Source organism: Anolis carolinensis, unplaced genomic scaffold, assembly GCF_035594765.1.
Source record: "Anolis carolinensis isolate JA03-04 unplaced genomic scaffold, rAnoCar3.1.pri scaffold_11, whole genome shotgun sequence".
Lineage (NCBI taxonomy): Eukaryota > Metazoa > Chordata > Lepidosauria > Squamata > Dactyloidae > Anolis > Anolis carolinensis.
The window spans coordinates 13,834,932-13,850,260 of NW_026943822.1; the positions used below are offsets into that span (position 1 = coordinate 13,834,932).

The 15,329-nt window shown below is 40.0% G+C and overlaps 1 protein-coding gene across 6 annotated transcripts in view; it reads left to right on the forward strand.

The window, feature by feature from the left end:
• The first annotated feature begins 6,190 nt into the window (after window positions 1-6,190).
• The window catches only part of il16 (interleukin 16), a 45,104-nt gene continuing 35,965 nt past the window's right edge, over window positions 6,191-15,329 (forward strand). Inside the window, exons 1-3 of one of the 6 annotated variants that reach the window (XM_062962934.1) lie at window positions 6,191-6,793; window positions 11,663-11,716; window positions 13,450-13,934. In XM_062962934.1, the coding sequence (XP_062819004.1) occupies window positions 13,626-13,934 (309 nt within the window). In that variant the 5' untranslated portion in view covers window positions 6,191-6,793; window positions 11,663-11,716; window positions 13,450-13,625. The other 5 variants (XM_062962938.1, XM_062962937.1, XM_062962935.1 and 2 more) reach the window with 5 other exon arrangements.

A 15,329-nucleotide genomic window follows, 5' to 3' on the forward strand; every position in this document is an offset into this window, starting at 1 on the left:
GCCAGGTTTTAAGCAGCTTTTTGAAGGAAGCCAGGGTGGGTGCTTTGAAAAGTCCTGCAGTTTCAAAGCCTGGCTGCTTCCTGCCTGAGGGAATCCTCTGTTAGGAGGTGTTAGCTGGCCCTGATTGTTTCCTGTCTGAAATTCCCCTGATTTTTAGTGTTGTTCTTTATTTAGGCTTTTCCTTAATCCCTCCTTATTATCCAACATTTTCGCTTATCCAACACTTTTATTTTTCAGTGATTGGTTTGGGGGGGCGGGGGCGGGCGCCAAAATTCTGTTTGCCTACACTTGAAAATTATCTTGGGCCAACCCTGGTTGTGATGCCCAGAATTGGACACAGTATTTCAGGTAAAGAGGTCTGACCAAAGCAGAAGAAAGGGCAGAGCCGGTCCAACAATGAGGCGAATTAAGCAGTCGCTTCGGGCGCAAAACATACAGGGGCGCAGTCGAGACTACTTTTTCTGTTGATTTGTTGTAAAACATGATGTTTTGGTGCTTAATTTGTAAAATCTTAATGTAATTTGATGTTTAATAGGCTTTTTCTTAATCCCTCCTTATTATCCAACATTTTTGCTTATCCAATGCTTTTATTTTTTAGTGATTGGTTTGGGGGGGTGTGTGTGCCAAAATTCTGTTTGCCTACACTTGAAAAATACCTAGAGCCGGCTGTGAGAGAGGGGCACTATGACTTCCCTAATCTGGACACTATATTTAAACATATTTAAAGATGTTTTTAAGATGTTTTTAAATTGTTGATTTTAGCCAGTTTTTGTAAGCCGCCCTGAGCCCTAGGGGAGTGGCGGCATATAAGTTTGAAAAATAAATAAAGATTCCTCTTGATGCAGCCCTTTTGATGCAGCTTTTTGAGCTGCGGCATTTGCGTTTTCATAGTCTCTTCTGGGACTTCTACTCTCCAGGAATTCTTAAAAGATTATTGCCAGTGGTTCTGAAATTACTTCTGCCAGTTCTTTTAATACTCTTGGATGCAAACCTCCCCCTCTGAAGCAATGTTGTCTAATAGAATACCTTATGATGGAATTGCAATAAGTTGGAGTTGACCTGAAGGCTCATAATAACAACAACCACAACAAAGATTTCCAGCCCCAGCTTTGCATTTGTAGTATGATATTAACCATGACCTACCTCACACTGGAAAAATTAATACAAAGGGAAGTTGGTAATGCTGTAATGTTCAAAGTGGTCTGTGGCAGACCAATTCTAGTTGTTTGAAAGAGAAGGAACGCAAGGAAAGAGTGCTGGGGGTGAAGGGGGCAGGGGATGTTTGTCACTCACAGAAGCCTCCATCTGGAAATGCTCAGGAAGGTAAAAGCCCTTGGTAGGAGAGAAAAAACTGAAAAGTGCCTGATTTAAAACAGCTGAACAAACTCCTAGCCCACTGAAGGTGAACTTGTATATGGGGGTGGGAAGAAAACACACAGAAACAAAACATTTTACTCCTCTGGTATTCAACTACTTTGCTTTTATTTTTGTTAGCTTTCAAAGTAGAACTCTGGGTATTTTGTCCAAAATGTACTTTTTAAAGCTTGGCACCTTGCTTCTCAAAAATTAGTTTTACAAGTACTGTATTCTTTACAGCAGTGACAAAGTAAGTGGTTACTATCCCAGCCACATTTTTAAAGTAACCTTATTTGGAATATTCACGATTCAATAGTAACTGGATTAGTTGTTTTAAAAAGTAGCAAAAAGGGAGAAAAAAAGCAGAACTTGGTAGTAAGGCATCATCAAAAAAGAATGATATTTTGTTTCAATAACTAAAGTGTGACTAAATAACATTGTAATTGTAATGTATTTATTTATTGCATCAGAATCAAATTGAGAATACAGTTATAATATATTTAGAAAACCACAAACAAAGTTGACATTATACTATTTATTTATTTATTTATTTACAGCATTTATATTTCGCCCTTCTCACCCCGAAGGGGACTCAGGGCGGATCACATCACACATATAGGCAAACATTCAATGCCTTTTAACATAGAACAAAGACAAACAAACATAGGCTCCGAGCGGGCCTCGAACTCATGACCTCCTGGTCAGAGTGATTCATTGCAGTGATTCATTGCAGCTGCTCTCCAGCCTGAGCCACAGCCCGAGCCCAGCTTTCCTTTGGCCAGAAGCTGGCCACTTGGAGTGTCTCTGGTGTCGCTGGAAGAAAGTCCTCCATTGTGAATATGCCAGGGCTCAGGCTGCATTGTAGTAAATGGTTTGTGGTTTGCTCTTCTCCACACTCACCTGTCGAGGACTCCACTTTGTAGCCCCATCTCTTAAGGTTGGCTCTGCATCTCGTGGTGCCACAGCGCAGTCTGTTCAGTGCCTTCTAAGTCGCCCAGTCTTCTGTGTGCCCAGGAGGGAGTTTCTCATCAGCCATTGATTGACCGGATTTTAACCTGCCACTTTTGGACTCTCGCTTGCTGAGGTGTTCTTGTGAGTATCTCTGTATAATTTATCCAGTGATATTGGGTGTAGACATCCTGTGATAATGTGGCATGTTTCATTAAGAAAGTAAAACTCTATATTCAGAGTTTGTGAGTCCAATGCCCACCAGAGTTCATGTTCCACATGGAGGACTGTATAAGTCACTAATTGTGAGTCCAGATTTAAACGTCCAAGTAAGTGAATCCTTTTATGAAATCCAATGTTTTAAACAAGTCCAAGGTTAGCCACCATCCACGACCGGTTTCGACTGTGTAGTCTTCCTCAGGTGGTGGTTAAGCAGGTATGGAGAATCTAAAGTAGTCAATTTTACTATACTTTGTAATTTGTATTTTTATCCTGTACAAGTGTTTCTACCCACTCGTATGTATTCCCTGTAGGTCCGCTCCGTCATTGATAATGACACATTGAAATTAAATACTTGAAGAACGGAATTGACTACTTTAGGTTCTCCATACCTGCATAACCACCACCTGAGGAAGACTACACAGTCAAAACCGGTCGTGGATGGTGACTAACCTTGGACTTGTTTAAAACATTGGATTTCATAAAAGGATTCACTTACTTGGACGTTTAAATTTGGACTCACAATTAGTGACTTATACAGTCCTCCATGTGGAACATGATCTCTGGTGGGCATTGGACTCACAAACTCTGAATATAGAGTTTTACTTTCTATGTATGTATGTTTCATTAAGAGCCACAGCCACTGTTTTAACGTTGTGAGATGTATTCCATACTGGTGCATGCGTATTCAGCAGCAGAGTAGCAAAGTGCAAGGACAGATGTCTTCACTGTATCTGGTTGTGATCCCCAGGTTGTCCCAGTCAGCTTTTGTATGATATTGTTTCTAGCACCCACTTTTTGAATGATATTCCAGCAGTGCTTCTTGTAATTCAGAGCACAGCCCAGAGTGACTCCCAGGTATTTTGGTGTGCTGCAATGCTCCAGTGGGATTCCTTCCCAGGTAATCCTCAGAGCTCGAAATGCTTGTCTGTTCTTAAAGTGAAAAGCACACTTCTGCATTTTAGATGGATTAGGAATCAGCTGTTTTCCCCTGTAATAGGCAGTAAGGGCACCCAAAGTTTCGGAGATCTTCTGGTCAACCATTTCAAAGCTCCCTACTTGAGCAGTGATGGCAAGATCGTCAGCATAGATGAAACTCTCTGTCCTGACTTGCAGTATAATTGTAATAATTGTTTTCTGCTGCCCTGCAGACTAGGACACGGAACAATGGCTTCAAACTACAGGAAAGGAGATTCCACCTGAACATCAGGAAGAACTTCCTCACTGTGAGAAGGGCTGTTCGACAGTGGAACTCTCTCCCTGGGGCCGTGGTGGAGGCTCCTTCTTTGGAGGCTTTTAAGCAGAGGCTGGATGGCCATCTGTCGGGGGTGCTTTGAATGCGATTTCCTGCTTCTTAGCAGGGGGTTGGACTGGATGGCCCATGTGGTCTCTTCCAACTCTACTATTCTATGATTCTATGATTCTATGATAAGAGAACATATACTTCATGGTTCCAGAAGACCCCAAAGAATGAAACAAAATCCCAAATCAGTATCTGATAATACTTTGTTTTAGCACAAAAGTTATTTTAGTGCAAAAGTGTGCACTATTTTAGTGCATTTGCGTCCTCCAGAATTCTTCATCAGATTCCAATCTGGACAGAATCGTGGAAGTTGGCAAGATGCGTTATGTCATTGAAGTCGGAAATTAAAACTTTATCTCAAGATGGAGATCGTACTCCCTTTCGTATTTACTATCCTCTAGATATGGTAATACAGTAGAGTCTCACTTATCCAAGCCATTTTTGTAGTCAATGTTTTCAATATATTGTGATATTTTGGTGCTAAATTAATAAATACAGTAATTAGAACATAACATTACTGCGTATTGAACTACTTTTTCTGTCAAATTTGTTGTATAACATGATGTTTTGGTGCTTAATTTGTAAAATCATAACCTAATTTGATGTTTAATAAGCGTTTCCTTAATCCCTCCTTATTATCCAAGCTTCTGCCAGCCAATTTAGCTTGGATAAGTGAGACTCTACTGTATATATTCTGGAGAACACAATAGCTGTTTTATTCTTTTGCATCACATGGCAAACTTCTGTTCTAGCATCACAAAAAGGGGTAAAGATTTCTCTGTAAATGTTATTTGGTTTTGCCTTAGCAATGGGAAAATAATAATGAGTTATAAGCAATGAATTTGAGCAATGCTTTATGTTTATGTTAAGCACTGTTTCTTTATTATTATTATTATTATTATTATTATTATTATTATTATTATTATTTTATTATGACACAGCAAACAAGGTAGATATGCTGGATTTCGTATCACAAAATCACAAGTCGAACACTTCACAAGTGTTTAGGAGTGTGTGATGTATTTTCGGATGATGCGCGCAGATCCCAGTCGGGTGGCCTTTTGCAGCTGGCAGATCGTAATTTTGTCAATGTCTATTGCTTCCAAATGCCGGCTGAGATCTTTTGGCACGGCACCCAGTGTGCCCATCACCACCGGGACCACCTGCACTGGTTTCTGCCAGAGTCTTTGGAGTTCAATCTTGAGGTCCTGATAGCGGCTGAGTTTTTCCTGTTGTTTTTCGTGAATGCGACTGTCACCTGGGATGGCAACATCAATGATCCAAACCTTTTTCTTTTCCACAACTGTGATGTCTGGTGTGTTGTGTTCCAGAACTTTGTCAGTCTGGATTCGGAAGTCCCACAGTATCTTTGCGTGCTCATTTTCCAATACTTTTGCAGGTTTGTGATCCCACCAGTTCTTTGCTGCTGGGAGGTGGTACTTGAGGCATAAGTTCCAATGAATAATGAGTAGTTGTGCCTCTGTTTGTAGTCTGTCTGTGCAATTTTCTTACAGCAGCTGAGGAGATGATCAATGGTTTCGTCGGTTTCCTTGCACAGTCTGCATTTTGGGTCATCAGCTGACTTTTCGATCTTGGCCTGAATTGCCTTTGTCCTGATGGCTTGCTCCTGGGCTGCAAGGATCAAGCCTTCTGTCTCCTTCTTCAGGGTCCCATTTGTGAGCCAGAGCCAGGTCTTCTCCTTATCAGCTTTTCCTTCAATTTTGTCAAGGAACTTTCCATGTAATGTTTTGTTGTGCCAGCTGTCAGCTCTAGTTTGTAGTGCGGTTTTCTTGTACTGATTGTTTGTCTGCTGTGTTTTGAGGAGTTTCTGATTTTTGACTTCAATCAAAGCAGGATCTTCACTTTGCTTTACATATTCTGCCAGGGCATGTTCTTCTTCTTTGACTGCTTGTTTGACTTGTAAGAGTCCTCTGCCCCCTGATCGTCTAGGCAGATATAGCCGGTCAACATCACTGCGAGGGTGCAGTGAATGATGAATGGTCATGAGTTTTCTTGTTTTTCTGTCCAAATTGAATTGTCCAGTTCCATCTGTGTCCAGTTTATGATGCAATTTATTATTATTATTATTATTATTATTATTATTATTATTATTATTATATTTTATTTGTATCCTGCTTTTATCTTCTACGATCTTTGTGTTCCTCTGTGATTGTTCACTTTACACATTTTCAGGCACAAAAGAACGTCTTCCCGAATGCCTTCAACACACAACTACCTATGAAAGGCATTTTCATCAAGGATTAAACAAACCCAGTGTGTTAAGGCTCCCCTCCCTCCCTCTTTCTCTCTCCCGGCTTTCCCCGCTTTTGGAGAAAAGAGTCATAAATGAATCATTTCATTGCAACCGTGGGCAAATGGGTTTGAGGTGCTGGATTGGAAGTGAACCATGCAATTACATAAACATCGGAGCGGCCAGTCCGCCAGTGAGTGGAAAGACATGGATGTTAGAGGATTATCCAAACAGTAGAACACTTTTTCCATGTGTGTGTAAGAAAAAAAGCCTGGCACACTTGGGCTCACTCCCCTCCCTGCCGCCAACACTTTGGAAGGCGAGTCAGGAGAAGCTCAAAGGGGAGATTCAGACTTTCAATTTGTGTTTGTGATGAACGAGAAGCTCTTCTTCGGCGGTGGCTTTGGTAAACTCAACACAACTCCGATCTCCTTTGCTCCTTGGCCTCTCCAGCAAGCGGAATGGCAGGCGGAGATGCTTCGCTGCCTGAACCACCCGGCCTAGAAGAACCAAACTAAGACTGTCTTGAGACGTTGCACTAAACTTCGTAAAACTTTGGACGTGCTGTCCGTTTTTTTGCCTTTCAATATAAAACTTTAAAAACACTGGAAATGACATAGTGGGATGCTTAGCTGCCGGATGCGTCAGGAATTTTTTCCCTCCATAACCAAGGCATCGCTATGCAACACAAAGCAACTTTGGCCTTCTTGAAAGTGGTGAGTATTTCTGCTGAACATGATATTGAAATGGTGAATGTCCAGTACATTATGTGCTGCTAACCGATACCAGGGCTCTGTTTGTTTGTTTACAATCTTTGAAAAGTTTTAAAGTTGAGAGTGAGAAGAAGGGAAAATCTGCTAGGACTGTTTCAAGATAAAGTAGAGTTTCACTTATCCAAGCTAAATGGGCCGGCAGAAGCTTGGAGAAGCGAGTATCTTGGATAATAAGGAGAAATTAAGGAAAAGCCTATCAAACATCAAAATAGGTTATGATTTCACAAATTAAGCACCAAAACATCATGTTATACAACAATTTTGACAGAAAAAGTACAGTAGAGTCTCACTTATCCAAGCCTCGCTTATCCAACCATCTGGATAATCCAAGCCATTTTTGTAGTCAATGTTTTCAATATATCATGATATTTTGGTGCTAAATTCGTAAATACAGTAATTACAACATAACATTACTGCGTATTGAACTGCTTTTTCTGTCAAATTTGTTGTATAACATGATGTTTTGGTGCTTAATTTGTAAAATCATAACCTAATTTGATGTTTAATAGGCTTTTCCTTAATCCCTCCTTATTATCCAAGATATTCGCTTATCCAAGCTTCTGCCGGCCTGTTTAGCTTGGATAAGTGAGACTCTACTGTAGTTCAATATGCAGTAATGTTATGTTGTAATTACTGTATTTACGAATTTAGCACCAAAATATCACGATACATTGAAATCATTGACTACAAAAATGGCTTGGATAATCCAGAGGCTTGGATAAGCGAGGCTTGGATAAGTGAGACTCTACTGTATCAAAAATGTGTAGACGGAAGGAGATGAAAACAAAAAAAAGAAGAAGTTTGATTGAGATTGTAAAATGTGACTTGTCCATTCCATTTCTGATTTAAAGATTACCTAATTATTTACCTAATTACCTAATTATTAGTATTTATTACCTAATATTTATTTATTTATTTTATTATATTTATATTTATTATATTTATATAATAATATTTATTTATATTATTTACCTGCTGCCTTTCCTCTTGCACAAGAGCAGGCCCTTGAAGGTGTCCATCTGGCCAGTAAACTTTGCAGCAGTCACAGCCTGACCCAGTCTGCATTCTAATGCATTGCTAAATAAATATTAGTATCTTTCACCTAACTGATCATTTATATATGTAAATTAGGCTTTGAAAACTGTGTCGATGCATTCCACTCACCTCTTTAAACCATTGCGGCGGCGCAATGTTAAACCCTTGTGCTGTCTGAACTGCTGACCTTAAGGTTGGGTTGCTGAACTGAAGGTTGCCAGTTCAAATCCGTGAGATGGGGTGAGCTCCCATCCATCAGCTCTAGCTTACAGGGACATGAGAGAAGCCTCCCAGCTATCACATCTGGGCGTCCTCTGGGCAACGTCTTTGTAGACGGCCAATTCTCTCACACCAGAAGCGACTTGCAGTATGTTCTTAAGTTGCTTCTGACACAATTTTTTTAAAAAACCTTTCTTTTGTGGGTTCAAATTACATTAAATTCTTATTGAATACAGAGAAGTGCTTTACAAAATACCAGGAATTTCTAAAGAGTGGACTACTTTGGAAGGTGCTGGAGACTCATTTGTTGGAGTCTCTTACTGGATGGTTGAATGGCCGTCTAGCAAGGATGCTTTATTTGTGACCTTGTAAATGGGATGAACCTTCAGATTAGTTTATTTATTTATTTATTTATTTATTTACAGTATTTATATTCCGCCCTTCTCACCCTGAAGGGGACTCAGGGCGGATTACAATGAACACATATATGGCAAACATTCAGTGCCAACAGACAAACAATATATATAGACAGACACAGAGGCATTTAACATTTTTTTCCAGCTTCACGATTCCAGCCACAGGGGGAGCTGTTGCTTCACTGTCCACTAGTGGCTGTACTTCCTCATTCCTTTCCTCGTGTTTTGCTGGCAGTTTTATGATGTTGTAAATTAGTTAAATTAGCCTCCCCGCATAAAGTGTACCTAAATTTCCCTACTTGACAGATGCAACTGTCTTTCGGGGCTGCATAGGTCAACAGCAAGCCAGGCTATTTAATGGTCGGGGGCTTAACCCGACCCGGGCTTCGAACTCATGACCTCTCGGTCAGTAGTGATTTATTGCAGCTGGTTACTAGCCAGCTGCACCACAGCCCGGCCTCTACAGCTTCCATTATTCTAAGCTGCCTTCATTATATATAGATGTACAGTGTTCCCTCACTTATCGCTGGGGTTAGGTTCCAGGACCACCCGCAATAAGTGAAAATCCGCGAAGTAGGGACACTATATTTATTTTAATATTTATACATTATTTTAGTAGTTATACACTATTTTAAGTCTTTATCAACCGTGTGTTGATAAATCGCCTCCTTCTCGTCCCGTTGCCGCTTGGGCTCCTTTCCTCTCCCTTTGGCTTCTCCTTCCTCCCTTCCTTAGGTTGTAAATTGTATTTTTTTATGATTTATAATAGTCTTTTAGAGTGTATAGAAAAACTGCAAAACAGCGAATCCGCGAAAAGTGAACCACAAAGCAGTGAGGGAACGCTGCATCCCCAAAAATGTCTATTTCCCTTGTTAGAGCAACAAAGCCCGCCCAGTCATTTTTCTGGCAAAAGACACAATGGAACACTTACTAGTAACTCTTATGGAAGGAAATCGGATTGGTTGTTTCAGACAGAGGACACCTTCAGGCACAGGACTGTGCTCGGTAAAATAGACACAGGGCCACCACTATGGTGGAATGGGAAAACAATGGACTGAATGCTGGGTTTGTGTCTGATCTAAGAAGGCATTACTTGGAACCATTCTTGCCTCCTCCTCCTCCCCATTCACCCACTTAGAGCTATTCTCCATTTCTTAAACACACTCTTCCTTCAAAGCAACATTCCAAGCTTGGCCCACATATCTTACCAAACAACAGGTCTACAGAAGTCTGTTCTGCAGTTGTGCCATTATTTGATGAATTGTATATTTTGCGTTAATAGTTCTTACGTATCATATTTTCCTCCTGAAAACCCACCCATTTGATCATTTGGGCCGGGCTGTGGCGCAGGCTGTTGAGCAACCAGCTGCAACAAATCACTCTGACCAAGAGGTCATGAGTTCGAGGCCCGCTCGGAGCCCTGTGTTTGTCTTGTCTTTGTTCTATGTTAAGGCATTGAATGTTTGCCTTATATGTGTAATGTGATCCGCCCTGAGTCCCCTTCGGGGTGAGAAGGGCGGAATATAAATACTGTAAATAAATAATAAAATAAACTAAGGGTGCCAAATAGGTAAAGGTTTTCCCCTGACGTTAAGTCTAGTCATGTCCAACTCTGAGGGTTGGTACCCATCTCCATTTCTAAGCCAAAGAGCCAAGAGCCGGCATTGTCCATAGACACTTCCAAGGTCATGTGGCCATTGGCATGACTGCATGGAGCACCATTACCTTCCCACCAGAGCAGTACCTATTGATCTACTCACATTGGCATGTTTTCAAACTGCTAAGTTGGCAGACGCTGGGGCTAACAGTGGACGCTCACCAAACTCCCGGGATTCAAACCACCGATCTTTTGGTCAGCAAGTTCAGCAGCTCAGTGGCTTAACCAACTGCACTACTGGAGGCTCCATACTGCCATATAAAATCCTGATTACCGTATATACTCACAGTAGTGCTCTTTTGAGTGGCTGACATGGACTTTGGGTGTTAGGAAAACATTTACAAAACAGAAGAATTATTGTTTATTTTATTATTTTATTTACAACATTTATATTCCGCCCTTCTCACCCCGAAGGGGACTCAGGGCGGATCACATTACACATATAGGCAAACATTCAATGCCTTTTAACATAGAACAAAGACAAGACAAACATAGGCTCCGAGCGGGCCTCGAACTCATGACCTCCTGGTCAGAGTGATTCATTGCAGTGATTCATTGCAGCTGCTCTCCAGCCTGCGCCGTATATACTCAAGTATAAGCCGACCTAAATATAAGCCGAGGCACCTAATTTTACCACAAAAAAACTGGGAAAACATTGACTCCAGTATAAGCTGAGGGTGGTAAATTTCAGAAATAAAAATAGATACCAATAAAATTACATTAATTGAGGCATCAATAGGTTAAATGTTTTTGAATATTTACATAAAACTCAAATTTAAGACAAGACTGTCCAGCTCTGATCAAATCATTATTCTCATCTTCTTCAATGTAAATGTGCTTACGTATCCTTTTAATAATAATAGAGTAAAATAATACATGTAATAATAATAATAATAATAATAATAATAATAATAATATACAGGAAAATAATATATGTAATAATAAATAGAGTAAAATAATAAATGCAATAATAATAATAATACAGTAGAGTCTCGCTTATCCAACGTAAACGCATCCTGCAGATCAGAGATTTACATTACGATTCATAACAGTTGCAAAATGACAGTTATGAAGTAGCAACAAAAATAATGTTATGGTTGGGGGTCACCAGAACAGGAGTAACTGTATTAAGGGGTCACGGCATTAGGAAGGTTGAAAACCACTGTTTTAGACTTTGAAATCCCCAATCATTGGTTAGGTTGGCTATGGAGAAAACTGAAGTCCAAAAACATCCAGGTTGCATTTCAATGCGCTCATAAACCCATTTTGTAATAAAATTGCGACAAGATGCAAACTCACGACTAAAGACATCTTTCGGGATACCCCAGAGAGATTTATTTGTCAATTTTATTTTCCCTTTCCTCCTTTTTTGCAATTACGAAATAGCAGCAGTGTCCGTAGTGTTATACAGAATTACTGAAACAAAGTCATGTGACAATCCTTGGGTATGTTTCCAATTATTGTACTTGAGTTTTTTTCTGCCAGGCCCGAGAGGACAAACAGCTTTCTGATGGAGCCTGTTTTTTCTGCTTCTTTGTTGTAAGTTTCTTTTAATATTTTATTTTTTCGAAAGCTTATGTGTGTTCCCTCCCTCTCCCCTGTAACAGCTCCGATTTCTCCTGAAGGAAATGATAAGATCATGGTAAGCTACTGATTGGAAAGGATTTTTAACAAGAGAGCATGCTGAATCTCAGAGGCTTCTTGTTGGAGTTGCATGCAAGATTATGGCACAAGGGAAATGCTTCATGGTGGCATTGGGATGGCACTGTGTCTTTGGCTCTGGGATTCCTTGCAAGAGCACACATATTTTCAATGCTTTGTTCATTTTCATGTCCACATACTTGTGGATTTCCATGGCTTCTCTGTGTAGTCTGACATGGTAGTTTTTAGAGTGGTCCAGCATTTTGTGTTTTCAAATAATATGCTGTGTCCAGGTTGGTTCATAAATCACTCTGCTATGGCTAATCCAACCAGAGAAGTCAGCCATAGCAGAGCACTTAATGAACCAACTTGGTTCACCAATATCATACATGATCAAGAAATCCATTTCATTTCTTTCATTTCTTTGTCTTTTGTCCAGCTATTATTCTCCACTCTTTGCCCTATTTTCTCAGGATTCCTTTATTCCTTAATAATAATAATACAGTAATAATAATAATAATAATAATAATAATAATAATAATAATAATAATAAGGTAAAGATAAAGGTTTCCCCTGACGTTAAGTCTAGTTGTCTCCAACTCTGGGGGTTGGTGCTCATCTCCATTTCTAAGCCGAATAGCCAGCGTTGTCCGTAGACAGCTCCAAGATCATGTGGCCGGCATGACTGCATGGAGCGCCGTTACCTTCCCACCAGAGTGGTACCTATTGATCTACTCACATTTTCATGTTTTCGAACTGCTAGGTTGGCAGAAGCTGGAGCTAACAGTGGGGGCTCACTCCGCTCCCCGGATTAGAATCTGCGACCTTTTGGTCTGCATGTTCAGCAGCTCAGCGCTTTAACACACTGTGCCACCAGGGGCTCGCAATACAGTAGAGTCTCACTTATCCAACATAAACGGGCCAGCAAAATGTTGGATAAGTGAATATGTTGGATAATAAGGAGGGATTAAGGAAAAGCCTATTAAACATCAAATTAGGTTATGATTTTAAAAATTAAGCACCAAAACATCATGTTATACAACAAATTTGACAGAAAAAGTAGTTCAATACGCAGTAATGCTATGTAGTAATTACTGTATTTACGAATTTAGCACCAAAATATCCTGATGTATTGAAAACATTGACTACAAAAATGTGTTGGGTAATTCAGAACGTTGGATAAGCGAGTGTGGGATAAGTGAGACTCTACTGTACTTGTATTATCTTAAATCTGAGCTTTATGTAAATATTCAAAAACATTTAACCTACTGAGCCTCAATTAATGTAATTTTATTGGTATCTATTTTTATTTCTGAAATTTACCATGCTTGGCTTATACTGGAGTCAATGTTTTCCCAGTTTATTTGTGGTAAAATTAGGTGCCTCGGCTTATATTCGGGTCGGCTTATACTCGAGTATATACGGTAATTGGTTTAAACGTGTCCTTAGAAGAACAGTGAGCAAAATACTTCTTTTCTAGTCTTCTAGTATGCTTGGAGACACACATAAAATATAGAACAACAGTCAGTTACCATGTCTTTGGAAATTTAGCAAATTGTGAGACATACAACTGTTATTTGTGAACCGAAGGGTGGTGTCTTTAACCAGTGTGTTGTTTTCCTTTGTGCCAGGGAGAAAAGAAGAAACATCGTATTGATGATTGACTCCTGACTCTGCCTCCATTCTTTTATTTTCAAGAACATTCAAGTCTATCTTTCAAGAAACTTAACTGCAATGATGAAGAAAAAAACGAAAGCGATAGCTATGGCAAATCGATAGGGGACAGACTATTACTTGGTCCCTGAAGATGGAGCGACCAAACGGCTCAAAGACTCGGAAATCGAAGACGCTGCGCTCCCTCTCGCGCTCGCTCATCCTCTGCAATGGCAAGAGCAGTGACGAGGGGTCGAGCCCGGAGGAGAAATGCCCCGACCCCTTTGAGGACCAGGACAACTGGGGTCAAGAGGAAGCAAGCCACTGCCCTCGCCTTGAATTAGTGTGTACTTCGTCCAGCGAGGGTGGCTCTCCTGATCCACTTATGCTCACCAGCATGATGCAGCTGAGAGCCTCAGCCAGCGATAGCTGCAAGAATATCAAGAGAAAGTTCTTCATAAAGGTAGGAGAGCCACCAACCGTTGGCTATTGAGTATTTCCAAGGATTTGGTGAGATTTTCCTCTGTCTCGGTGTTGTAGATGCAGAGGCATAAAACCCTGGCCAAAATTCTTCCCTCAGAGGCAGCATAGATCGCGTGGCAAGGGTATTACACCCCTCCTGTGTCGCTGGCTCATCCAAGGCACTCTTCATTCAGTGGCACAGCAGGCTGCCCTTCCTGGAATGGGGAGAGAGCATCACCACCGGGCAAATCTGTCATTATGGCGCGATGCACAGCAGGGATAAGCTGAGGTCTTGCAGGCATCTTTTAGAAAACACGCCTGAGTTTAAGAGCTGTTCGTTCGGAGAAAATGCTGGGAGATGTTCTATGTTTTCATCTACTGCTGGTCTTGAGTATGCATGGCTCCAAGGTTGGTGAACTGAGAGCCTTCCAGGAACCCTAGCCAGGAAGTATTATGAAAGCCAGGATAGAAAATAACATTGTGTTGTCCAGGTGGTGGTGGTTGTTGCTGTTGTCGCTTCTACAATACTATACAGTTCTTGCAGTACTATACAATACTATACAATTCTTGCAGTACTATACAATACTATACGATACTATACAGTTCTTGCAGTACTATACAATACTATACGATACTATACAGTTCTTGCAGTACTATACAATATTATACAATACTATACAGTTCTTGCAGTACTATACAGTACTATACAGTTCTTGCAGTACTATACAATACTATACGATACTATACAGTTCATGCAGTACTATACAATATTATACAATACTATACAGTTCTTGCAGTACTATACAGTACTATACAGTTCTTGCAGTACTATACAATACTATACGATACTATACAGTTCTTGCAGTACTATACAATACTATACGATACTATACAGTTCTTGCAGTACTATACAGTACTATACGATACTATACAGTTCTTGCAGTACTATACAATATTATACAATACTATACAGTTCTTGCAGTACTATACAATACTATACGATACTATACAGTTCTTGCAGTACTATACAATATTATACAATACTATACAGTTCTTGCAGTACTATACAGTACTATACAGTTCTTACAGTACTATACAATACTATACGATACTATACAGTTCTTGCAGTACTATACAATATTATACAATACTATACAGTTCTTGCAGTACTATACAGTACTATACGATACTATACAGTTCTTGCAGTACTATACAATACTATACGATACTATACAGTTCTTGCAGTACTATACAATACTATACGATACTATACAGTTCTTGCAGTACTATACAATATTATACAATACTATACAGTTCTTGCAGTACTATACAGTACTATACAGTTCTTGCAGTACTATACAATACTATACGATACTATACAGTTCTTGCAGTACTA